The sequence below is a fragment of the Anomaloglossus baeobatrachus genome, chromosome 1, assembly GCF_048569485.1.
Source record: "Anomaloglossus baeobatrachus isolate aAnoBae1 chromosome 1, aAnoBae1.hap1, whole genome shotgun sequence".
Lineage (NCBI taxonomy): Eukaryota > Metazoa > Chordata > Amphibia > Anura > Aromobatidae > Anomaloglossus > Anomaloglossus baeobatrachus.
In genome coordinates this window covers 360026315-360052400 of record NC_134353.1, presented here as the reverse complement: position 1 = coordinate 360052400, position 26086 = coordinate 360026315, and the positions used below count along the sequence as shown (strand labels likewise).

Below are 26086 nucleotides of genomic sequence, written 5' to 3'. Positions count from 1 at the left end.
ACAGAAGCCATGTGCAGGCTGTGCTCTGACGCCTTATTGTGGAGCCCACCACTGCTGTGAGAGTGTGGTGTACGAGGAAACGTGGACAGGTATAGTACAGCTGCTGCTGGCCCTGGAGCTCGGTGTTGTCATGCTTTGCAGCCATAGCATTAGTAGGTGCTGAACACTGGACTCTGCAAAGTCGTGGCCCTTTTCTTCTGAGGAGGGACATTGTAATCTCTAGATGTTTATCCAGGATATTCTCCTGGATAGAAATGGATCTGTCAGGCATAGTAAGAGGCGTCCTATTCACCTATACCTGTGTAGTCCTATATGTCAGACTGCTGCTTTGTGGCATATGATGGGATGTAATGTTATTGCATTCCACCAAGTGCAGAAAATCACAAAATGCCTTCGTATCTAAGGGTTAAAAAAAGAAGTGACATCCGATTGTGCCTGTATATATACTTGTGATGGATTTTATTTAGGAACAGATGGAATTCATGTTCACATTGGATCGGTTGCATAATTATAGGGGAAACAGTTCTGCATGATGCGCTTACCTGTCTGCTATAAAAATGGGTATATATAACCCATATAATCAATGGGGCCCGTCTGTCGTCATTCACATGGCACTGATCCGTTTTGTACGCTCCTAAAAAACAGAGCAGGCAAACAGACTGTCCAAAGGTGTAAATGTAGCCTTAAAGGGGCCGGCCGCCCAGGACTGAAAAAGTGACTACATATTTCTCATATATATAAGCTCTACCTGTTGGCCTCCTCTGCTGAAAGTGCCGCCTCCTGCGCCTAAGGCCTCCGACACACATCCGCTAAAAACGTGCGTGTTTTGTCCGTTTCCGTATATACCGGAGACACGGACAAACGTGCACCAATGTGAATCTATGTTTGTGGTCAAACTTGCGTTTTCATCATGTCCGTGATCCGTATGTGTTTCCGTTTTGCACGGCAGCATGTCCATTTGCTGACACGGAACACGCACACACGGACACCATGAAAGTCAATGGTTTGGTGCGCTCAAGTACGTGACACGGATGCATCTCTGTATGCTCTGTGTACGTTTGTGGTTTTTTTTTGTAGCGATGTCGGCTATTCTTTCTTTTTCTGTCTGTCGGTCAATCTCCCTCAGTCCGTTGGTCGGTCTCTCTCGTCGGTCGGTCTCTCTCTGTCGTGTTTGTCCCTCTCTCTGTCTGTCAGTCAGTCCCCCCCCCCCCCCCTCTCTCATACTTACCGATCCGCGGCGCTGCACGGCATTCACCACTGCTCCAGCGGCTTTGCTATTTTTTTTTTTTTTTTTTTTTAAAAGGCCGGCCGCTCATTAATCAATCTCGTATTCCCTACTTTCCACGCCCACCAATGCCTATGATTGGTTGCAGTGAGACACGTCCCCATGCTGAGTGACAGCTGTCTCACTGCAACCAATCACAGCCGCCGGTGGGCGGGTCTATACTGTGCAGTAAAATAAATAAATAGAAAAAAACGACGTGCGGTCCCCCCCATTTTGATACCAGCCAGGGTAAAGGTCACACGGCTGAAGGCTGGTATTCTCAGGATGGGAGCTCCAAGTTATGGGGAGCCCCCAGCCTAACAATATCAGCCAGCAGTAGCCCCCCCCCCCCCCCCCCCCCCCCCCCCCCACCCCCCCCCCCCCCCCCCCCCCCCCCCCCCCCCCCCCCCCCCCCCCCCCCCCCCCCCCCCCCCCCCCCCCCCCCCCCCCCCCCCCCCCCCCCCCCCCCCCCCCCCCCCCCCCCCCCCCCCCCCCCCCCCCCCCCCCCCCCCCCCCCCCCCCCCCCCCCCCCCCCCCCCCCCCCCCCCCCCCCCCCCCCCCCCCCCCCCCCCCCCCCCCCCCCCCCCCCCCCCCCCCCCCCCCCCCCCCACCCCCCCCCCCCCCCCCCCCCCCCCTCCCCCCCCCCCCCCCCCCCCCCCCCCCCCCCCCCCCCCCCCCCCCTCCCCCCCCCCCCCCCCCCCCCCCCCCCCCCCCCCCCCCCCCCCCCCCACCCCCCCCCCCCCCCCCCCCCCCCCCCCCCCCCCCCCCCCCCCCCCCCCCCCCACCCCCCCCCCCCCCCCCCCCCCCCCCCCCCCCCCCCCCCCCCCCCCCCCCCCCCCCCCCCCCCCCCCCCCCCCCCCCCCCCCCCCACCCCCCCCCCCCCCCCCCCCCCCCCCCCCCCCCCCCCCCCCCACCCCCCCCCCCCCCCCCCCCCCCCCCCCCCCCCCCCCACCCCCCCCCCCCCCCCCCCCCCCCCCCCCCCCCCCCCCCCCCCCCCCCCCCCCCCCCCCCCCCCCCCCCCCCCCCCCCACCCCCCCCCCCCCCCCCCCCCCCCCCCCCCCCCCCCCCCCCCCCCCCCCCCCCCCCCACCCCCCCCCCCCCCCCCCCCCCCACCCCCCCCACCCCCCCCCCCCCCCCCCCCCCCCCCCCCCCCCCCCCCCCCCCCCCCCCCCCCACCCCCCCCCCCCCCCCCCCCCCCCCCCCCCCCCCCCCCCCCCCCCCCCCCCCCCCCCCCCCCCCCCCCCCCCCCCCCCCCCCCCCCCCCCCCCCCCCCCCCCCCCCCCCCCCCCCCCCCCCCCCCCCCCCCCCCCCCCCCCCCCCCCCCCCCCCCCCCCCCCCCCCCCCCCCCCCCCCAGAAATGCCGCATCCATGCGACAGTTCTGGGACTGTACCCGGCTCTTCCCGAATTGCCCTGGTGCGTTGGCAATCGGGGTAATAAAGAGTTAATGGCAGCCCATAGCTGCCACTAAGTCCAAGATTATTCATGTCCGGCGTCTCCCCGAGATACCTTCCATGATTAATCTGTAAGTTACAGTAAATAAACACATACAACGAAAAATCCTTTATTTGAAATAATAAACACTTAAAAAAACAAACCTCGTTCACCAATTTATTAAGCCCCAAATACCCATCCATGTACGGCGTAATCCACGGAGGTCCCGCGTCGCTTCCAGCTCTGCTACATGAAGGTGATAGTTGCGGCAGAAGAACACCACCGCTCCTGCCAGATCCACACAGCAACTGAGGTGAGCCGCGCGATCAGCTGAGCTGTCACTGAGGTAACTCGTGGCCACCGCAGGATCCTCTCAACAGTGACAGCAAGTCGCCCGAGTGACAGCGATGAAGTCACAGGTGAGTTGCGGTCACGGGTGGAGGATCCAGCTAGCCGCGGGTAACCTGAGTGACAGCAGCGCTAATCGCGCTGCTCACTTCAGTTACTCAGATGATTAGCGGTCACCGGTGAGTCCTGCACGGGTGACTGCTAATCAGGACGCGACACAGACAGAGCCGTGGTATGACAATGAAGTCGGGTGAAGTTCACCCGAGTTCAGTCTCAGCGCGCGACTGTCTGCTGTCTACGGGTAATCAAACACGACATTTTACATTAAACACGGAACATTTCACACAGAAAAAACATTCACACATCAGTTAGAAATCACACGCACACGGGCATTACACACGCACACACGGCTAGCATACGCCGGTCATACAAAGGCCACACGGACCATAAAAATGGACAAAAAAACGGATCACGGACCTGAAAAACGGCCCGTATTACACGTGCGTGGTTTTAACGGATGTGTGTCGGAGGCCTTAGAGGGTTGTGGTTCAGGCTTACCACTATGCTCCCTATGCCACTGCAAGAGCCATCTTGAATGCAGGTGGGTCGCAAAAGAAGGCCTTTCTCACAGTGGCGTATAAAACGGATGAGTGCAAATAAGGCTGCTTTCACACACCCGTTTGTTGCCGACCGGCACAATCTGGTAAAGACTGGAAAGAACGGATCCGGCGTGTATTGCCACCGGATCCGTTCTTTCCCCCATAGACTTGTAATAGCGTCAGATTGTACCGGATGGCCTTGCATTGCATGCGGCGAAATTTCTTTGTCCGTCTGCCGGAAAGGACGCAGCATGCAACGTTTTTTGTTTCCGGCAAAAAAACAGGCCATGCTGAATCCGACGCCATACGGCATGTTGTATAATGGAAGCCTATGGGCGCTGGATTTGGCGTCATCCGGCTTATCCCGGAAACCAGCGATGGATCCGGTTTTTGTTTCTGGGCATGTCCAGACGTTGTGTAAATAGTCTTTTCCTCTTCCTTCTTTCCTTCCTTTCCTTCCTTCCTTTCCTTCCTTTCCTTTCCTTTTCCTTTCCTTTTCCTTTTCCCTTCCTTTTCCTTTCCTCCTTCCTCCTTTCTTCCCTCCTTTCTTCCCTCCTTTCTTCCCTCCTTTCTTCCCTCCTTTCTTCCCTCCTTTCTTCCCTCCTTTCTTCCCTCCTTTCTTCCCTCCTTTCTTCCCTCCTTTCTTCCCTCCTTTCTTCCCTCCTTTCTTCCCTCCTTTCTTCCCTCCTTTCTTCCCTCCTTTCTTCCCTCCTTTCTTCCCTCCTTTCTTCCCTCCTTTCTTCCCTCCTTTCTTCCCTCCTTTCTTCCCTCCTTTCTTCCCTCCTTTCTTCCCTCCTTTCTTCCCTCCTTTCTTCCCTCCTTTCTTCCCTCCTTTCTTCCCTCCTTTCTTCCTCCTTTCTTCCCTCCTTTCTTCCCTCCTTTCTTCCCTCCTTTCTTCCCTCCTTTCTTCCCTCCTTTCTTCCCTCCTTTCTTCCCTCCTTTCTTCCCTCCTTTCTTCCCTCCTTTCTTCCCTCCTTTCTTCCCTCCTTTCTTCCCTCCTTTCTTCCCTCCTTTCTTCCCTCCTTTCTTCCCTCCTTTCTTCCCTCCTTTCTTCCCTCCTTTCTTCCCTCCTTTCTTCCCTCCTTTCTTCCCTCCTTTCTTCCCTCCTTTCTTCCCTCCTTTCTTCCCTCCTTTCTTCCCTCCTTTCTTCCCTCCTTTCTTCCCTCCTTTCTTCCCTCCTTTCTTCCCTCCTTTCTTCCCTCCTTTCTTCCCTCCTTTCTTCCCTCCTTTCTTCCCTCCTTTCTTCCCTCCTTTCTTCCCTCCTTTCTTCCCTCCTTTCTTCCCTCCTTTCTTCCCTCCTTTCTTCCCTCCTTTCTTCCTCCTTTCTTCCCTCCTTTCTTCCCTCCTTTCTTCCCTCCTTTCTTCCCTCCTTTCTTCCCTCCTTTCTTCCCTCCTTTCTTCCCTCCTTTCTTCCCTCCTTTCTTCCCTCCTTTCTTCCCTCCTTTCTTCCCTCCTTTCTTCCCTCCTTTCTTCCCTCCTTTCTTCCCTCCTTTCTTCCCTCCTTTCTTCCCTCCTTTCTTCCCTCCTTTCTTCCTCCTTTCTTCCCTCCTTTCTTCCCTCCTTTCTTCCCTCCTTTCTTCCCTCCTTTCTTCCCTCCTTTCTTCCCTCCTTTCTTCCCTCCTTCCTTCTCCTCCAGATTTCACACTGCTCTGGCGGCTTCTCCTGCTTTTTAAAATGCTGGCTGCTCGTTATTCCATATGGTATTCAGTGCGTCCCCCGCCCACCGGCACCTATGATTGGTTGCAGTCAGACACGCCCCCACACTGAGTGACAGCTGTCTTACTGCAACCAATCACAGCTGCTGGTGGATGGGTCTATGTCTTGCAGTAAAATAAATGAATAAATAAAATAAATAATGAAAAAAAACACGGTGTGCGGTCCTCCCCCAATTTTGATACTAGCCAAGATAAAGCCACACAGCTGGGGGCTGGTATTCTCAGGATGGAGAGCCCCACGTTATGGGGAGCCCCCCAGCCTAAAAATATCAGCCAGCAGATGCCCGGATTTTTCGCATCCACTAGATGCGACAGTCCCGGGACTTTACCCGGCTCTTCACGAATTGCCCTGGTGCGGTGGCAATTGGGGTAATAAGGAGTTAATGGCAGCCCATAGCTGCCACTAAGTCCTAGTTTAGTGATGGCAGACGTCTATGAGACACCCCCATCACTAAACTGTAGTGAAAGTAAATAATCCCAAACACCGAAAAATCCTTTATTTGAAATAAAAGACAAAAAAACACCCTCTTTCCCCACTTTATTAATCCCCAAATACCCCTCCTGCTACATCAGAAGCTGACAGGAGCGTCCGGAGAACACGGCCGCTCCTGTGAGCTCCACGCAGAAACTGAAGGGAGTCGCGCTGTCAGCGGTGACGTCACTCAGGTAGTGCCTGTGTGTGTGCGGTGATGATGGCTGCGGTAGTGCCGGTGTGTGTGCGGTGATGATGGCTGCGGTAGTGCCTGTGTGTGTGCGGTGATGATGGCTGCGGTAGTGCTGGTGTGTGTGCGGTGATGATGGCTGCGGTAGTGCTGGTGTGTGTGCGGTGATGATGGCTGCGGTAGTGCTGGTGTGTGTGCGGTGATGATGGCTGCGGTAGTGCTGGTGTGTGTGCGTGATGATGGCTGCGGTAGTGCTGGTGTGTGTGCGGTGATGATGGCTGCGGTAGTGCTGGTGTGTGTGCGGTGATGATAGGGTGTCTCTCTCTCTCTCTCTCTCTCTCCCTTTAGCATGAAAAAAAACAAAACAAAAAAAAAAAAACGGATCCATTGCATCAGGCACAAATTGGATTGTGCCTGATGGCAAAAAACGGATGTGTGAAAGCAGCCTAACGAGTATAATCTAAGTCAATGATTGGGGCAGTCCAGCTCTCTGCCCACATGGGCAGGAGTTTGGGTTTTTTTTGGCACCGTACATTCAAAACCGTTTTTACCCCAGTGAGAGCCATTCAGAAACTGCAAGTGTCTGTCACTGGGGGAGCCGGCTCTCATCATTCACCGAAGTGGGCCAGCACCATTTTTCACAGACAACACATCTGAGCACCCGTGATACTCAGCCGAGCACCCAGATACCCAAGCAACCCCGATGCTCGATCAAGTACCGAGCACATTCGTCCATCGTTAAGTCACCTTTCAGTGTAGATTTCACAATCTATAATTAAATAGATCTCTTATATCTGATAAGACATTTACTGTGAAAATCTATCTTAGAATTGTGTAATCCCTGATGTTAAATTGAGCAATTCACGCATCCAGCTATAGTATGAAATCGCTCATGAGTCCAAGAGTGTTCAGTTTCCACCCACTCAGCCTGACAGCTGCAGCTTGTACTGAACAGAGTGAGATCCCAGCAGCAGGAGGGAGGAGGACACTGAGGAGTTGTCCATCAGGATAGATGGGACGAGGGAGGAGGTGTTTGACTATATAATCTTTTTAGAAAAATTACACTCCTGTCATGGATTTTTAAACTAAGTCCACCTGCCTCAATAGCATTTATATATCTATTTATGCACATAGTTTGTCCAATCTCAGAGTACACAAGATTTCAATCATTAATCATTGTTATTTATAATGGGCATTTAACGTCCTGGTTTCTGCACTTCAGAAGATCTTCTAAAGAACAGTTTATGAACCCTTGTTGTTAAAAGTGTTGTCTAAAATTTACTTTTACATGTCCATAGACTTGCCAAATAGTATTGATGAGCTTTAGGCTGTGCGCTCATGTCCAGTAATCTTACATTAGAATGGATCCAACTGATCAAAACGGATAAAAAAGTTGAGTTTGCAAAACTTTTCTGCCACCGGATTGCTCCTGGTTGCCTTCTATTTGATGATCACTGGTCACGTGAACGCTTAGGCTGCTTTCACACTACGTTTTTTAACGCTAAAACGGATCCAGTGCAAATGCGTTTTCATTTCAATGCATTTGCAATGGACTCGCGTTAACATGCGTTCACCTGCGTTTGCGTGCGTTATAGTGAGGATCCAGCGACTTGCAGTATTTTAACATTTTTCAAAAACGCTACTTGTAGCGTTTTTGAGCTGCGTCCAAATACTGCAAATTGCTGGATCCTGACTATACAGCATGCAAACGCATGTGAACGCTGGCGTGCTGATAGACAGGATCCTGCTTGCTCTACTGAGCATGCCCAGAAACCAGCCTCGGGTGATCAGTCTCTCTCTCCTCCTCCCTCTCTCTGTCTCTCTCCTCCTCCCTCTCTCTGTCTCTCTCCTCCTCCCTCTCTGTCTCTCTCCTCCTCCCTCTCTGTCTCTCTCCTCCTCCCTCTCTGTCTCTCTCCTCCTCCCTCTCTGTCTCTCTCCTCCCTCTCTGTCTCTCTCCTCCTCCTCCTCTCTCTGTCTCCCTCCTCCTCCTCCTCCTCCTCCTCCTCCTCCTCCTCCTCCTCTCTCTGTCTCTCTCCTCCTCCTCCTCTCTCTGTCTCTCTCCTCCTCCTCCTCTCTCTGTCTCTCTCCTCCTCCTCCTCTCTCTGTCTCTCTCCTCCTCCTCCTCTCTCTGTCTCTCTCCTCCTCCTCCTCCTCTCTCTGTCTCTCTCCTCCTCCTCCTCTCTCTGTCTCTCTCCTCCTCCTCCTCCTCTCTCTGTCTCTCTCCTCCTCCTCCTCCTCTCTCTGTCTCTCTCCTCCTCCTCCTCTCTCTGTCTCTCTCCTCCTCCTCCCTCTCTCTGTTTCTCTCCTCCTCCTCCTCCCTCTCTCTGTTTCTCTCCTCCTCCTCCTCCCTCTCTCTGTTTCTCTCCTCCTCCTCCCTCTGTTTCTCTCCTCCTCCTCCCTCTGTCTCTCTCTCCTCCTCCCTCTCTCTGTCTCTCTCCTCCTCCTCCTCCTCCTCCTCCTCCCTCTCTCTCTCTGTCTCTCTCCTCCTCCTCCTCCTCCCTCTCTCTGTCTCTCTCCTCCTCCTCCTCCTCCCTCTCTCTGTCTCTCTCCTCCTCCTCCTCCCTCTCTCTGTCTCTCTCCTCCTCCTCCTCCCTCTCTCTGTCTCTCTCCGTCTCTCCTCCTCCTCCTCCTCCTCCTCCCTCTCTCTGTCTCTCTCCTCCTCCTCCTCCTCCTCCTCCTCCCTCTCTCTGTCTCTCTCCTCCTCCTCCTCCTCCTCCCTCTCTCTGTCTCTCTCCTCCTCCTCCTCCTCCTCCCTCTCTCTGTCTCTCTCCTCCTCCTCCTCCTCCCTCTCTCTGTCTCTCTCCTCTTCCTCCTCCTCCTCCTCCCTCTCTCTGTCTCTCTCCTCCTCCTCCTCCTCCTCCTCCTCCTCCCTCTCTCTCTGTCTCTCTCCTCCTCCTCCTCCCTCTCTCTGTCGTCTCCTCCTCCTCCTCCCTCTCTCTCTGTCTCTCTCCTCCTCCTCCTCCCTCTCTCTGTCGTCTCCTCCTCCTCCTCCCTCTCTCTGTCGTCTCCTCCTCCTCCTCCCTCTCTCTGTCTCTCTCCTCCTCCTCCTCTCCCTCCCTCTCTCTGTCTCTCTCCCCCGTCTGAGAGCTTCGGACACTCGTAACCAAGATAAATATCGGGTAACCAAGCAAAGCGCTTCTCTTAGTTACCCGATGTTTACGTGTGTTACGTGTGCAGGGAGCAGGCAGCCCGGCTCCTAGCAGCTGCGGATGCTCGTAACCAAGATAAATATCGAGTATCCAAGCAAGTTACCCGATGTTTACCTTGGTTACGAGCCTCTGCAGCTGTCAGAAGCCGGCTCCCAGTCTATCACGTTCAGTTCCACTGACTCCCGATCACATGACTCCATTGCCCGCCCATAAACTTAAAGTGACAGGATCCTGCAAAATAACATGCAGAATCCGCTTTTACAGCAAAAAAACGTTCATGACGCATGTTAAAAAAAAACGTAGTGTGAAAGCAGCCTTACTTAGATACTGCTGCCTCTATGCCTCTGCCCGCCGGTCTTTGTTGACCTGCTGCAACAGTGACACCTTGGCTACAACATCCAAACATTGGACTCAGCTGTCATATCGAGATAATTAACACTGGACTGCTGAGCCGAGTGATTGGCTGCAGTAGTCGCAAGCATTGTATTCATGATTTTGCTGCTGCAATCTGTCAACGAAGACTGTGGACATCACATTGATTGATTTTGGTTTTTTTAATCACATCAAATCTCTGGAATTACAAGTAATTCTTGGAAAACTCATTTAAATATGTAGTGAAGCATAGGTAATTATGAAGGAATAGCGTAGATCTTTTTGCGGTGGGAATTGCTTTTGATCACTGCAATTGTCAACGTACTGTGGCTTCTGACTGCCTTCAGTGGTCACCCCTGTGGCTTCTGACTGCCTTCAGTGGTCACCCCTGTGGCTTCTGACTGCCTTCAGTGGTCACCCCTGTGGCTTCTGACTGCCTTCAGTGGTCACCCCTGTGGCTTCTGACTGCCTTCAGTGGTCACCCCTGTGGCTTCTGACTGCCTTCAGTGGTCACCCCTGTGGCTTCTGACTGCCTTCAGTGGTCACCGCTGTGGCTTCTGACTGCCTTCAGTGGTCACCGCTGTGGCTTCTGACTGCCTTCAGTGGGCACCGCTGGGGCTTCTGACTGCCTTCAGTGGGCACCGCTGGGGCTTCTGACTGCCTTCAGTGGGCACCGCTGGGGCTTCTGACTGCCTTCAGTGGGCACCGCTGGGGCTTCTGACTGCCTTCAGTGGGCACCGCTGGGGCTTCTGACTGCCTTCAGTGGGCACCGCTGGGGCTTCTGACTGCCTTCAGTGGGCACCGCTGTTGAAATATACAGAGGAACAAAGAGGGTTGATCGGGAAGGGGCAGGAGAACTAGGAGGGACTGGTAACCAAATTACTGAGCTGTTCGTGAGAAAGGGGGAAAATGCATGGATGCTACTGAGCTGTGATAAACACATTATTTGGCTGAAATGTTGCTCGTATTCCCTTTGTTGATTTGTTTTTTCTTTTCTTACAGTGCTTTTATAATTCACCATTATGCGAAACCTGAAGTTACTGAAGTCTTTGCACTGTTGCTCAGTTCAAGGTATTGGCACTCCACAATGCATTACTATACGGACAGACACTGGGACTGTTCTCATTGGATCATGCTATGGCGTCGTGGAGTTGGATCCTAATACAGAGAAGGTGATTTATAAAATATTCATATTATTAGAAATGTTTTTGCCATTATCTTCTACATTTTCAGCAATTTCCTTTAAATGGGTTGTCAGATGAAAACAAGTTTTACCTATCTGCAAGACTGGTGTAGTAACCAGTGGTGAGACACCCAGTTATCAGTATGTTGGCACCCATCATAAGAAGTGGACACTTATATCTCTGGGATGTAATTTGGGCCTCCCTAGGATTCAAACTCACACCCTTTAACATGGTAAGTAGCAGCCTTAGCTGTAAGGGAAAAAAAGTAGTCCTGATGATAGGAGGACTCTCTTTGATCTCATTTCTACATGCTGTTCTTCTCTATAGGCACGTTGTACTGGTGCATTGAGAGACAGCTCTATACACCAGTACGACTTTTTGTACTAACAATATGTATTCAATTATATTATTATATATTTATATTAAATATTTACATAGTCATGGCCAAAATTGTTGACACCCTTGAAATTGCTCCAGAAAATGAAGTATTTCTCCCACAAAATTATTGCAATTTTGCAATTACACTTGTTTTGTTAAACACATGTTTATTTCCTTTGTGTGTATTGGAACAACACAAAAAAGAGGAAAAAAAAGCAAATTGGTCATCATTTTACACAAAACTGCAAAAATGGGCCAGACATAATTATTGGCACCAGTCCCTCAACTTATTATATGGTTGCACACCCTTAGGAATAAATAACTGCAATCAATCGCTTCCTATAACGATCAACAAGCTTCTTGCACCACTCAACTGGAATTTTGGACCAGTCTTCTTTCGTAAATTTCTCCAGGTCTCATAATTGAAGAGTGCCTTCTCTTAGCAATTTTAAGATCTCTCCAAAGGTGTTCAATGGGATTTAGATCTGGACTCATTGCGGTCACTTCAGAACTCTCCAGGGCTTAGTTTCTATCCATTTCTGGGGGCTTCTTGAAGCTTTTTTTGGCGTCACTATCCTGCTGGAAGACCCATGACCTAGGATGCAAACACAGCTTTCTGACACTGGGCACTACATCGTGACCCAAATATTTTTGGTAATCTTCAGACTTCATGATGCCTTGCACACAGTCAAGGTCACTCAGTGCCAGAGGCAGCAAAACAGACTTAATACATGTTTGAACCTCCACCATATTTGACTGTAGGTACTGTGTTCCTTTCTTTGTAGGCTTTTTTTTGTTTTTGTAAAACAGTAAAATGATGTTCTTTACCAAAAAAGCTCTATCTTAGTCCACAAGATGTTTTCCTAGAATGATTTTGACTTACACTGCAGTTTGCCACAATGTATCTTTTTTATGTTTCTATGTCAACAGTGAGGTCCTCCTATGTCTCCTGCCATAGCATTTAATTTGATTTAAATGTCGACGGATAGATTGTGCTGTGATGCATCCTGAGCCTGCAGGATAGTTTGAATATCTCGTGTACTTAATTGGGGCTGCTTATCCACTGTCCAAAGTATCCTGCGTTATACCCGTTCATCAATTTTTCCCTTCCCTCCATGTCCAGCGAGAGTAGCTACAGTGCCATGATTTGTAAATGTCTTGATTGTTGTCCACAGTGGCCAAAGGATCAAAATCTCTGGAGAAGGACTAGTAACCTTGAGACTGTTGATATTTTTCAACAATTTTGGTTCTCAAGTCCTCAGACAGTTCTCTTCTCCTCTTTCTGTTCTCCATGCTTAACCCTCAACTGGTGAGGGGTGATTTTTGTCACGCAACTGGTAATGTGGGGCCTCCTATACCCCACTGTTTAGAAATCTTTAATTTTTACAGAAAATGCAAAGATCACGTTTGTTTTAATCGTTTTCTTATTGGCGATTGATTACACACGAGTATACCAAATTTGACGCCCACAAGTATCGGAAACTGTAATTCATTGATGATTCATACCAGCATTTTCCAATGAATAACAGCTGAAAAAAATTTCCCTGAGGTGTTGCAAACCCCACTTCACCAGTTGAGGGTTAATATGGCACACACAGACACAGTGCAAAGATTAAGTCAACTTCTCCCTTTTTCATCTTGTTTTAGGTGTGATTTTCATATTGCCCACACCTGTTACTTGTCAAATGTGAATTTAAATGAGCATCACATGCTTGAAACAAAGTTGTTTACCAACAATTTTGTCCGGCATATTTTTGGGGTTTTGTGTGAAATTATGTCCAGTTTGCCTTTTTTTTCTCAGATTTTTTTTTATTGTGTTATTCCAATACACACAAAGGAAATAAACATGTGTATGACAAAGCGTGAGTAATTGCAATAATTTTCTGGAAGAAATATTTCATTTTCTGGAACAATTTCAAGGGTGCAAACAACTTTCGGCCATGAGTATATAGTATAATTTCCAGACAAGGAAAGCAGAGAATTAATTTCTGTGCATATGTATTGTTTTAGAGAATGCAGTACAGAATGACCACATTAACACCTATGCCTGCACGACCAAGTGGGTATTGCAGTGCTGCACAGAGCATCCTGACTTCAGTTGAACAAAGCTCAAGTTGGATCATAACTTTGACCTCTCAGGACAGTGAGACTTTAATATAACAGATTCCTCAGGTGCACCATTTATGAGAAGGAACAATTTGAATTATAGAAGAGTTTAATGAATTAAAAAAGCCCCCCCCCTCCTAAACTTGTGTTAATGTTAGTGTAGTATCAGTGGGTTAATATATTTCCGATCACCATCCAACCACCGTCCAAGCTTTCAAAATATTATCTAATTGAGCTCTCAAACAGCAATGGCAGAATTGCTGTTTTTTTTCTTCATTGTAAAGGCCCCGTTACACGCGTCGATTTATCGTGCGTTTGCATGTGCGATCACACCCGCACCTATCGTTTGCGCGTTACGGGCAATTTGTTGCCCGTGTCGCACAAAGTCGATTACCCCCGTCACACGCACTTACCTCCCGACCTCGCTGTGGGCGGCAAACATTCTCTTCCTGGAGGAGGAGGGACGTTCGGCGTCACAGCGACGTCACACAGCGGCCGGCCAATAGAAGCAGAGGGGCGGAGATGAGCGGGATGTAACATCTTGCCCACCTCCTTCCTTCCGTATTGCCGGCGGCCACATGTAAGCTGTGTTCATCGTTCCCGGGGTGTCACATGGAGCGATGTGTGCTGCCTCGGGAGCAATGAACAACCGGCGCGCAGAAGGACGATTGATTTTTTGAAAATGAGCGACGTGTCAATGAGCAATGATAAGGTGAGTATTTTTGCTCGCTCACAGTCGCTCGTAGCTGTCACACGCTACGATATGGCAAACGAGGCCGGATGTTCGTCACTAATGACGTGACCCCGACGACATATCGTTAGATATATCGTAGCATGTAACGGGGCCTTAAGGGTGCGTGTCCAGTGTTTGTAGCGTTTTGGATGCAGCATGCTTTCGCGGAATCTAAAATGCTGCATTGTACAGTACAAACACAGTGGATGGGATTTCTAGAAATCCCGTGCCCTCTGTGCATGTGCGGCCCGCAGTGAAAATTGACCTGCGATGCGGCTTTCAGAGATGCAGCATGTCAATTCTTTTCCTGTGGAGTCGCAAGCGTCCTCTGTATGGAGAACACAAGCAAGAGACCGCAGTGCCCCGAACCCTGGTCATAGGCATCTGTGGTCTACTGCATTCTCCTGTGGAGGAGACTCGCAGCACTGCAGGTCAGTACCCGCCGCGTCCAGGATGCAGCGGGTCCTGATCATGGGTATGTACCCTAAGGCCTCGCTCCCACTAGAGTATAAATAATCACTCCAATACTTATCCACACAAGAGGAAAAAGTGTCATGCACATGTTATTGTGTATATCTTGCAAGTGCGCATTTTTTATTTTTTTCTTCTCACTTAGGATCCGTATGACATGGGTATGCTATCTATATGCATTTTTAAGCTCATCTTTTACGTAATATAACTAGTTCTCATAATGAATAAAGCAATCTTAAGGGTGCAAGTTTATAATATGAAGTGGTGATTGAGAAATTATATACCTGCAGGATATCTCTTATCCAATATCTTTCTATTACCTATCTACAGTGCCTTGCAAAAGTATTTGGCTCCCTTGAATTTTTCAACCTTCTTCCACATGTCAGGCTTCAAACTTAAAGATAAAAATTTTAAATTAATGGTGAAGAATCAACAGCAAGTGGGACACAATTGTGAAGTTGAACAAAATGTATTGCTTATTTTGAACTTTTTAAAAAATAAACAACTGAAAAGTGGGGCGTGCAATATTACAGCTGCAGTCGCTTGGAGTATGTCTCTATCAGTTTTGCACATCGAGTGACTGAAATTCTTGCCCATTCTTCCTTTGCAAACAGCTCGAGCTGAGTGAGGTTGGATGGAGAGCGTTTGTGAACAGCAGTTTTCAGCTCTTTCCACAGATTCTTGATTGGATTTAGGTCTGGACTTTGACTTGGCCATTCTAACACCTGTATACATTTCAAAAATAAAAATAAATCTTTATTGTTATATAGCGCTAACATATTCCGCAGCGCTTTACATACTCGTACATCAGGAACACTGTCCCCATTGGGGATCACAATCTAATCTGTATGTTCTTAGAGTGTGGGAGGAAACCGGAGTACCCGGAGGAAACCCACACAAACATAGGGAGAACATACAAACTCCTTGCAGATGTTATCCTTGGTGGGATTTGAACCCAGGACCCCAGCGCTGCAAGACTGCAGTGCTAACCACTGAGACACTGTGCCATTTATTTGTGAACCATTCTATTGTGGATTTTGCTTTATGTTTAGGATCATTGTCTTGTTGGAAGACAAATCTCCATCTCAGGTCTTTTGCAGACTCCAACAGGTTTTCTTCAAGAATGGTCCTGTATTTGGCTCCATCATCTTCCCATCAATGTTAACCATCTTCCCTGTCCCTGCTGAAGAAAAGCAGGCCCAAACCATGATGCTGTGCCACCACCATGTTTGACAGTGGGGATGGTGTGTTCAGGGTGATAAGCTGTGTTGCTTTTACGCCAAACATATCGTTTGTCATTGTGCCCAAATAGTTCGATTTTGGTTTCATCTGACCAGAGCACCTTCTTCCACGTGTTTGGTGTGTCTCCCATGTGGCTTGTGGCAAACTTTAAACAACACTTTTCTTTGTCGCTCTATTGGGAGACCCAGACAATTGGGTGTATAGGCTATGCCTCCGGAGGCCGCACAAAATATTACACTCAAAAGTGTTAAGCCCCTCCCCTTCTGCCTATACACCCCCCGTGCTCCCACGGGCTCCTCAGTTTTTTGCTTTGTGCGAAGGAGGTCAGACACGCACGCACAGCTCCACAGATTGGTCAGCAGCAGCTGCTGACCATGTCGGATGGAAGAAAAGTGGGCCCATATAGGGCCCCCAGCATGCTCCCTTCTCACCCCACTCTTGTTGGCGGTGTTGTAAGGTTGAGGTATCCATTGCGGGTACGGAGGCTGGAGCCCACATGCTGTTTTCCTTCCCCATCCCCCTCAGGGCTCTGGTGGAAGTGGGATCCTATCGGTCTCCAGGCACTGAGACCGTGCTTCATCCACAACTCCTGTGGAGCCTGCTGGATAGGAGCCGGGTATCGTTCAGGGACATGGCCCTGCTACTTGGAGGTACTCTGTGTCCCCGTAGGGACCGCGCACAGCAACACTCCAGCTTTGCTGGGTGTGCTAGTGCACCGGGGACCGCGGCGCTGACCGGGTTAATATGTGCCATTACACACTCAGCGTTGCTGAGTGTGTTTATGTATAGGGACTGCCGCACTGACCGCCGCTGCCATGGAAACACTGCGGCGCGGCTGGGACTTGTAGTGCGCCGGGGACTTCCACGCCGGCCGCGCTTTTACGGCGGCCGCGTTTATTACTAGAGTCCCCGGCTTTTTGCGGCCTAGTTTCCTTTCCTCCCGCCCACAGCCCTGACAGGCAGGGGAAGGGCGGGACGCTGCACAGAACGAGCAGCACTGAGGGCTGGAGCATGCTTTGCATACTCCACTCCCCTCACTGTGCACAGTGCAGGCACCAGTTCCCGCTCTTTCTGGGTCACGCCCACGGCTCCCTCCTCTCCTCAGGACGCATTCCTGTCAGCTCCTCGGACGCTGCAGAGGGGGACAAAATCTGGGAGACCCAGGCAGGGACTCTGGTGGCCTCACAACCGCTTTAAGCGGGTGGTAAGCAGCACCTGTGGTGCTAGCCCCATTGTGCAGTAGTGTAACATTATATGTTTATTTTACACTGTATAGTGCACAGTTGATTTCTGGATATATACCCTATTGTGTTGCTCAGGGAAGATAATAGCATGGCGCCCACGAAAGGCAGGGGTGCCAAAACACAGGCTTATTATGTTGCCTGCGCCGCATGTACGACCCCGCTACCGGCAGGTTCCACTGACCCTCATTGTGTGCACTGTTCGGCCCCTGGGGCACTTGCTCAGCCAGAGCCTCTGCTAGGGGGGGCCCAGGGGGAGCCACCTGCTAACACTGTTCAGGTGACAGGGACGGAGTTTGCAAAACTCTCTGAGACTATGGCTAAGATACTGGAAGCCTTGCAGTCCAGACCGGTATCTCAGCACAGGGACTCTGTTGAATCTTTGTTCCCTGGCCCACCTCAGCTGGACCAACAATGTCCTCCCGGGGTATCTCATGGATCCCAAGCTGAGGGTTCTGACACAGACCCCAGCCCCAGACCGACTAAGCGAGCTCGCTTAGATTTTCCCTCGACATCATCATATTGTTCAGGGCCTCAGCGAGGGGAATCTCTGGTTGATGACGCGGAGGTAGCTGATCAGGATTCTGATCCTGAGGCCGCTCTCAATCTTGATACTCCGGACGGGGACGCCATAGTGAACGACCTTATTGCGTCCATCAATCATATGTTGGATATTTCTCCCTCAGCTCCTCCGGCGGAGGAGTCGGCTTCCCAGCAGGAGAAATTCCGTTTCAGGTTTCCCAAGCGTACACCGAGTATGTTTCTGGACCACTCTGATTTCAGAGAGGCAGTCCAGAATCACCATGCTTGTCCAGATGAGCGTTTTTCTAAGCGCCTTAAGGATACACGTTATCCCTTTCCCCCTGACGTGGTCAAGGGTTGGACTCAGTGTCCCAAAGTGGATCCTCCAATCTCCAGACTGGCAGCTAGATCCATACTTGCAGTGGAAGATGGGGCTTCACTCAAAGATGCCACTGACAGGCAGATGGAGCTCTGGTTGAAATCCATCTATGAAGCTATCGGCGCTTCTTTTGCCCCAGCATTCGCAGCCGTATGGGCGCTACAAGCTATCTCAGCAGGTCAAGCGCAAATTGACGCAGCCACACGCACGTCCGCGCCACAGGTGGCGTCCATAACCACTCAGACGTCGGCATTTGCGTCTTACGCTATTAATGCTGTCCTGGACTCTGCGAGCCGTACGGCGGTTGCAGCCGCCAATTCGGTGGTACTCCGCAGGGCCTTGTGGCTACGGGAATGGAAGGCAGATTCTGTTTCCAAAAAGCGCTTAACCAGTTTGCCAATTTCTGGCGAACGATTGTTTGGCGAGCGTTTGGATGAAATCATCAAACAATCCAAGGGAAAGGATACATCCTTACCCCAGCCCAAACCGAACATACCCCAACAGAGGAAGGGGCAGTCGAGGTTTCGGTCCTTTCGGGGCGCGGGCAGGTCCCAATTCTCCTCGTCCAAAAGGCCTCAGAAAGATCAAAGGAACTCTGATGCATGGCGGTCTAAGTCACGTCCTAAACAGACCACCGGAGGTGCCGCTACTAAAGCGGCTTCCTCATGACTTTCGGCATCCTCACTCCGCATCCTCGGTCGGTGGCAGGCTCTCCCGCTTTTGCGACACCTGGCTGCCACGGGTGAAAGACCGTTGGGTGAGAGACATTCTGTCTCACGGTTACAAGATAGAGTTCACCTCTCGTCCCCCGACTCGATTCTTCAGGTCATCCCCGCCTCCCGAGCGAGCCGAGGCTCTTCTGCAGGCGCTGGGCATTCTGAAGGCAGAAGGAGTGGTGGTCCCTGTTCCCCTTCAGCAACAGGGCCACGGTTTTTACTCCAACTTGTTTGTGGTCCCAAAGAAGGACGGGTCTTTCCGACCTGTCCTGGACCTGAAACTTCTCAACAAACACGTAAAGACCAGGCGGTTCCGGATGGAATCCCTCCGCTCCGTCATCGCCTCAATGTCCCAGGGAGATTTCCTTGCATCGATCGATATCAAAGATGCTTATCTCCACGTACCGATTGCTCCAGAGCACCAGCGCTTCTTGCGCTTCGCCATAGGAAACGAACACCTGCAGTTCGTGGCACTGCCATTCGGCCTGGCAACAGCCCCACGGGTTTTCACCAAGGTTATGGCTACTGTAGTAGCGGTCCTCCACTCTCAGGGTCACTCGGTGATCCCGTACTTGGACGATCTGTTGATCAAGGCACCCTCTCTAGAGGCATGCCAACACAGCCTCGACGCTACTCTGGAGACTCTCCAGAGTTTCGGGTGGATCATCAATTTTCCAAAGTCAAATCTGACACCGGCCCAATCGCTGACATACCTTGGCATGGAGTTTCATACCCTCTCAGCGATAGTGAAGCTTCCGCTGATCAAGCAGCGGTCACTACAGACAGGGGTACAATCTCTCCTTCAAGGTCGGTCACACACCTTGAGGCGCCTCATGCACTTCCTGGGGAAGATGGTGGCAGCAATGGAGGCAGTTCCTTTCGCGCAGTTTCACCTGCGTCCTCTTCAATGGGACATCCTACGCAAATGGGACAGGAAGCCGACGTCCCTCGACAGGAACGTCTCCCTCTCGCAGGCGACCAAAGCTTCCCTTCGGTGGTGGCTTCTTCCCACTTCATTATCGAAAGGGAAATCCTTCCTACCCCCATCCTGGGAGGTGGTCACGACGGACGCGAGTCTGTCAGGGTGGGGAGCGGTTTTTCTCCACCACAGGGCTCAGGGTACGTGGACCCAGCAAGAGTCCTCGCTTCAGATCAATGTTCTGGAAATACGGGCAGTGTATCTTGCCCTGAAAGCGTTCCAGCAGTGGCTGGAAGGCAAGCAGATCAGAATTCAGTCAGACAATTCCACAGCGGTGGCATACATCAACCACCAAGGCGGCACACGCAGTCGGCAAGCCTTCCAGGAAGTCCGGCGGATTCTGCTGTGGGTGGAAGCCACGGCCTCCACCATCTCTGCAGTTCACATTCCAGGCGTGGAAAACTGGGAAGCAGATTATCTCAGTCGCCAGGGCATGGACGCAGGGGAATAGTCCCTTCACCTGGACGTGTTTCAGGAGATCTGTTGCCGCTGGGGGGTGCCGGACGTCGACCTCATGGCGTCCCGGCACAACAACAAGGTACCGGCGTTCATGGCACGGTCTCAAGATCCCAGAGCTCTGGCGGCAGACGCCTTAGTTCAGGATTGGTCGCAGTTTCAGCTCCCTTATGTGTTTCCTCCGCTGGCACTGTTGCCCAGAGTGTTACGCAAGATCAGGGCCGAATGCCGCCGCGTCATCCTCGTTGCTCCAGACTGGCCGAGGCAGTCGTGGTACCCGGATCTGTGGCATCTCACGGTCGGCCAACCGTGGGCACTACCAGACCGACCAGACTTGCTATCTCAAGGGCCGTTTTTCCATCTGAATTCTGCGGCTCTCAACCTGACTGTGTGGCCATTGAGTCCTGGATCCTAGCGTCTTCAGGGTTATCTCAAGACGTCATTGCCACTATGAGACAAGCTAGGAAACCAACGTCCGCCAAGATCTACCACAGGACGTGGAAAATGTTCCTGTCGTGGTGCTCTGCTCAGGGTATTTCTCCCTGGCCTTTTGCCTTGCCCACTTTTCTGTCCTTCCTTCAATCTGGACTGGAAAAGGGTTTGTCGCTCGGCTCCCTTAAGGGACAAGTCTCAGCGCTCTGTGTTTTTCCAGAAGCGCCTAGCCAGACTTCCACAGGTACGCACGTTCCTGCAGGGGGTTTGTCACATCGTTCCTCCTTACAAGCGGCCGTTAGAACCCTGGGATCTGAACAGGGTGCTGATGGTTCTTCAGAAACCACCATTCGAGCCAATGAGGGATATTTCTCTCTCACGCCTTTCGCAGAAAGTGGTTTTTCTAGTAGCAGTCACTTCACTTCGGAGAGTGTCTGAGCTAGCAGCGCTGTCATGCAAAACCCCTTTCCTGGTGTTTCACCAGGACAAGGTGGTTCTGCGTCCGGTTCCGGAATTTCTCCCTAAGGTGGTATCCCCCTTTCATCTCAATCAGGATATCTCCTTACCTTCTTTTTGTCCTCATCCAGTTCACCAATGTGAAAAGGATTTGCACTTGTTAGATCTGGTGAGAGCACTCAGACTCTACATTTCTCGTACGGCGCCCCTGCGCCGCTCGGATGCACTCTTTGTCCTTGTCGCTGGCCAGCGTAAAGGGTCACAGGCTTCCAAATCAACCCTGGCTCGGTGGATCAAGGAGCCAATTATCGAAGCTTACCGTTCGGCTGGGCTTCCGGTTCCCTCAGGGCTGAAGGCCCATTCTACCAGAGCCGTGGGCGCGTCCTGGGCTTTGAGGCACCAGGCTACGGCTCAGCAGGTGTGTCAGGCGGCTACCTGGTCGAGCCTGCACACTTTCACGAAGCACTATCAGGTGCATACCTATGCTTCGGCGGATGCCAGCCTAGGTAGACGAGTCCTTCAGGCGGCGGTTGCCCACCTGTAGGAAGAGGCCGTTTTACGGCTCTCTTACGAGGTATTATTTTACCCACCCAGGGACTGCTTTTGGACGTCCCAATTGTCTGGGTCTCCCAATAGAGCGACAAAGAAGAAGGGAATTTTGTTTACTTACCGTAAATTCCTTTTCTTCTAGCTCTAATTGGGAGACCCAGCACCCGCCCCTGTTTTTTTGTGTACACATGTTGTTCATGTTGAATGGTTTCAGTTCTCCGATATTCCTTCGGATTGAAGTTACTTTAAACCAGTTTATAATTCTTTTTCCTCCTTCTTGCTTTTGCACCAAAACTGAGGAGCCCGTGGGAGCACGGGGGGTGTATAGGCAGAAGGGGAGGGGCTTAACACTTTTGAGTGTAATACTTTGTGCGGCCTCCGGAGGCATAGCCTATACATTCAATTGTCTGGGTCTCCCAATTAGAGCTAGAAGAAAAGGAATTTACGGTAAGTAAACAAAATTCCCTTCTTTATGGATATCTTTGAGAAATAACTTTTTCCTTGCCACTCTTCTATAAAGGCCAGATTTGTGCAGTGTACGACTGATTGTTATCTTATGGACAGACTCTCCCACCTTAGCTGTAGATCTCTGCAGTTCATCCACAGGGATCATGGGCCTCTTGGCTGCATCTCTGATCAGTCTTCTCCTTGTTTGAGATGAAAGTTTGGATGGACGGCCGGGTCTTGGTAGATTTGCAGTGGTATGATACTCCTTCCATTTCAATATGATCGCTTGCACAGTGCTCCTTGGGATGTTTAAAGTTTTGGAAATCTTTTTGTAACCAAATCCGGTTTTAAACTTCTCCACAACAGTATCACAGACCTGCCTGTTGTGTTCCTTGGTCTTCATGATGCTCTCTGTGCTTTAAACAGAACACTGAGACTATCACAGAGCAGGTGCATTTATATGGAGACTAGATTACACACAGGTGGATTATATTTATCATCATCAGTCATTTAGGACAACATTGGATCATTCAGAGATCCTCAATGAACTTCTGGAGTGAGTCTGCTGCGCTGAAAGGGGATGAATAATATTGCACGCCGCAATTTTCTGTTAATTTTTTTGAAAAAAAAAAAAGTTTAAACTAAGCAATAAATATCTTTCAACTTCACAATTGTGTCCCACTTGTTGTTCACTTCACCATAACATTTAAAATTTTTATCTTTTATGTTTGAAGCCTGAAATGTGGGAAAAGGTTGAAAAATTCAAGGGAGCCGAATATTTTCGCAAGGCACTGATATATATATATATATATATATATATATATGTCTTTTATATTAATATACCACACGGATGGTGCATGTGTGCTTCCGATGTGTGTGGTTTTTTTTTTTTTGTTCTTTTTTTTTTTCTGTTCCCTATCACACCCATCGACTTACATTGGTGGGTCTTGGCTGACATACACTGCCATATGCAGTGTGTATGTGTATGTGTATATGTATATGTATATATATAGATAGATAGAGAGATATATATTATAATATAGAATTTATTTTGTTCTCCTTTAGCTCTATTACAACTGAGGAAAAACTTGGTGCGAGTGCAGTGCGATTTATTTATTATTATTTTTTTTTTTTAACTGCATTACACTTGTCAGATTACTGAGTAAAGGGCCCGTCACACGCAGTGATATCATTAACAATATCGCTAGCGAGCGTACCCGCCCCCGTCGTTTGTGCGTCACGGGCAAATCGTTGCCCGTGGTGCACAAAATCATTTAAAGCTGTCACACGGACTTACCTGCTTAGCGACGTCGCTGTTGCCAGCGATCTGCCTCCTTTCTAAGTGAGCGGTTTGTTCGGCGTCACTCAGCGGCCGCCCAATAGAAGTGGAGGGGCGGAGATGAGCGGCCGTAACAGCCCGCCCACCTTCTTCCTTCCTCATTGCCGGTGGCCGCAGGTAAGCTGCAGTTCGTCATTCCCGCGGTGTCACACGTAGCGATGTGTGCTGCCCCGGGAACGACGAACAACCTGCAACCTCAACAATCAACTATATTTTGAAAGTGAAAGACGTGTCAATGATCACCGATAAGGTGAGTATTTTTGATCGTTAATGGCCATTCGTTGGTGTCACACGCAACGACATCGCTAACGATGCCAGATGTGCGATATATCGTTAGATAAGTTGTTGCATGTGACGGGGACTTAAGTTGGAGCGAGGCCTAACACGCAAGGAAATGTTGGCTCATTGAAGGCGGTAAAGATTTAAAGCAAAAAACTGCTGCGTTACCATTTTGCTGGCAGACTCTAATCGATATGTTTATGCATTTTCCTAGATCATTTCAGATGTCTCTTTAACACCAGAGTGTTTTCTGCCAGATGATGGAAGCGGTCATGTTGTTGGGATACAAGATGTCCCTGATCAGGAGTCTGTGTGCGTGGCTACTGACACTGGCGATGTCATCATGTGTAATCTGAACACTGGCCAGGTAACTTTATTATATTGCTGTACTTAAAGCATATCTCCAGAGAGAGTCATGTGAATTTGTGTAGTCGTCGTCTTGTAGCTTCCTTAAGCATCCAGTGTAATCGCTCCTGTCTCTGTTTACACTCAACCTGCCACGGATTGGCTGCATCAGTTTTGTACTGGCTGCTTGTAATCAAAAAATGGAGGGTTGTTTCTTTTTCTTTTTTTTTTTTTTTAGAAACTGAATAACAACTTTAAAGGGAACCTTTCATGTGTAAACATGCTAGTAACTCACAGATATAGGGTTAATCTGCAGGTTAGTAGCGTTCTGAAGTTGCCCGGCTGTTATACTGTGAACCCTGCTGCCCGGAAGAAATGATCTTTCTTACTGCCGGTAGCCTGAGGCTTTCAGTCATAGGTGTGGTTCATTCACAGCTCTGTGCAGAGAGAGTGGCAGCCGTAACTGCACCAAGGGACTGACTGACAGCCGCTCTAATGCTGCAATGTAAACTATATGTTTTGTTATGTTCTTTACAGTACGACGCCAACTTTTTTTTTTGTTTTGTTTTTTCCATCCAGTAGCTCTCCGTATTATACAGTTAGGTCCCAAAATATTTGTACAGTGACACAAGTTTTGACATTTTAGCTGTTTAGCAAAACAAGTTCAAGATACAGTTACATAATCAATATGGGCCTAAAGTGCAGACTCTCAGCTTTAATTTAAAGGTATTCACATCCTAATTGTAGTAAGGGTTTAGGAATTACATCTCTTCAATATGTAGCTGGCTTTTTTTTTTCAAGGGACCAAAAGTAATTGGACAATTATCTCAAAAGCTCTTTAATGGGTTGCATGGACTATTCCCTCATTAATCCATCATCATTTAAGCAGGTAAAAGGTCTGGAGCTGATTTCAGGAGTGGTATTTGCATTTAAAAGCTGTAAACCAACAACATGGTGTCAAATGAACTCTCAACAGAAGAGAATCGGACCATCATTAGGCTGAAAGAAAAGATTAAATCCATTAGAAAGGACAGAAAATTTCTGAGGCCAAATAAACGTTCTGTAAAAAAAAGCTTGGGGACTCAAAAAGGCCTGGACATCCACACAAGACAACATTGGTGGATGATTGCAGAATCAATTCCACGGTGGAGAAAAACCCTGTCAGAACATCCACCCGAGTGAAGAATGCTCTCTAGGAATTAGGTATTTCAGTATCTAAGTCTACCATAAAGAGAAGACTCTATGAGAGCAATTACAGAGGGTTCACCACAAGGTGCAAACCATTAAAGGGAACCTGTCAGGTACCATATGCGTTCTAACCTAGAAGCAGGGTGATGTGTGGCCTAGTAACCCCTTCCTACCCATCCCTGTGTTGTAATAGTGTGTAATATGAATGCATAAAAATGTTTTATTACTTACATGTTCCCTATGTAAATAAGCAGAGGTTCTAGTCCCCTGGGCATCGCATAGCCCCGTGGGTGTTTGCATGCTTTCCGTGGTATCACGCCCCTGTGGGCGTGATACCATGGATTTACATGAGTGACGTCCCCGTTGCTCCTTGAGATCCCGCACGTGTGCGCTTTCCATTCCCATAGCCTTGTTATCCGGGTGTTTGCTTCTCGGCTTCAGATGCACACTGCGCATGCTTAGAAGACTCCTGCGGTTCCGACCATGTGCAGAGCCCGTCTGAAGCCGAGAAGCAAACACCCGGATAACAAGGCTGCAGGAATGGTAAGCGCAGCGCTCACACGCGGGATCTCAAGGAGCGACGGGGACGTCACTCATGTAAATCCATGGTATCACGCCCATAGGAAAGCATGCAAACACCCATGGGGCGATACGATGCCCAGGGGGCTAGAGCCTCAGCTCATTTACAATGGGAACATGTAAGTAATAAAACACATATTTTTATGCATTCATATTACACACTATTACAACAAAGGGATGGGTAGAAAGGGGTTACTAGGCCACACATTATCCAGCTTGTAGGTAAGAACACACATGGGACCTGACAGGTTCCCTTTAATCAGCCTTAAAAATAGGCCAGATAAAACTTTACCAAAAAACATCTAAAAAAGCCAGCTTAGTTCTGGAAAAGCATTCTTTGGACAGATGAAACAATGATAAACCTGTAACACAATGATGGGAAGAAGAAACTATGGAGAGGTCTTGGAACAGCTAATGGTTCAATGCACACCACATTCTATGTAAAACATGGTGGAGGCAGTGTCATGGCCGGGCATGCATGGCTTCCACTGGCACTGGATTACTAGGGTTTATTGATGATGTGA

General features: G+C 50.0%; 1 protein-coding gene across 2 annotated transcripts in view; it reads left to right on the top strand.

Moving 5' to 3' along the window:
- Positions 1-22: 22 nt before the first annotated feature.
- ELP1 (elongator acetyltransferase complex subunit 1) overlaps positions 23-26086 on the top strand; it is a 216587-nt gene continuing 190523 nt past the window's right edge. For both annotated transcript variants that reach the window (XR_012754623.1, XM_075352448.1), the window contains exons 1-3: positions 23-89; positions 10544-10713; positions 23665-23817. Coding sequence is in view for 1 of the 2 variants with exons in the window: in XM_075352448.1 (XP_075208563.1) it covers positions 10564-10713; positions 23665-23817 (303 nt within the window). In the remaining variant the exon portion in view is untranslated. The remainder of the gene's footprint in view (positions 90-10543; positions 10714-23664; positions 23818-26086) is intronic.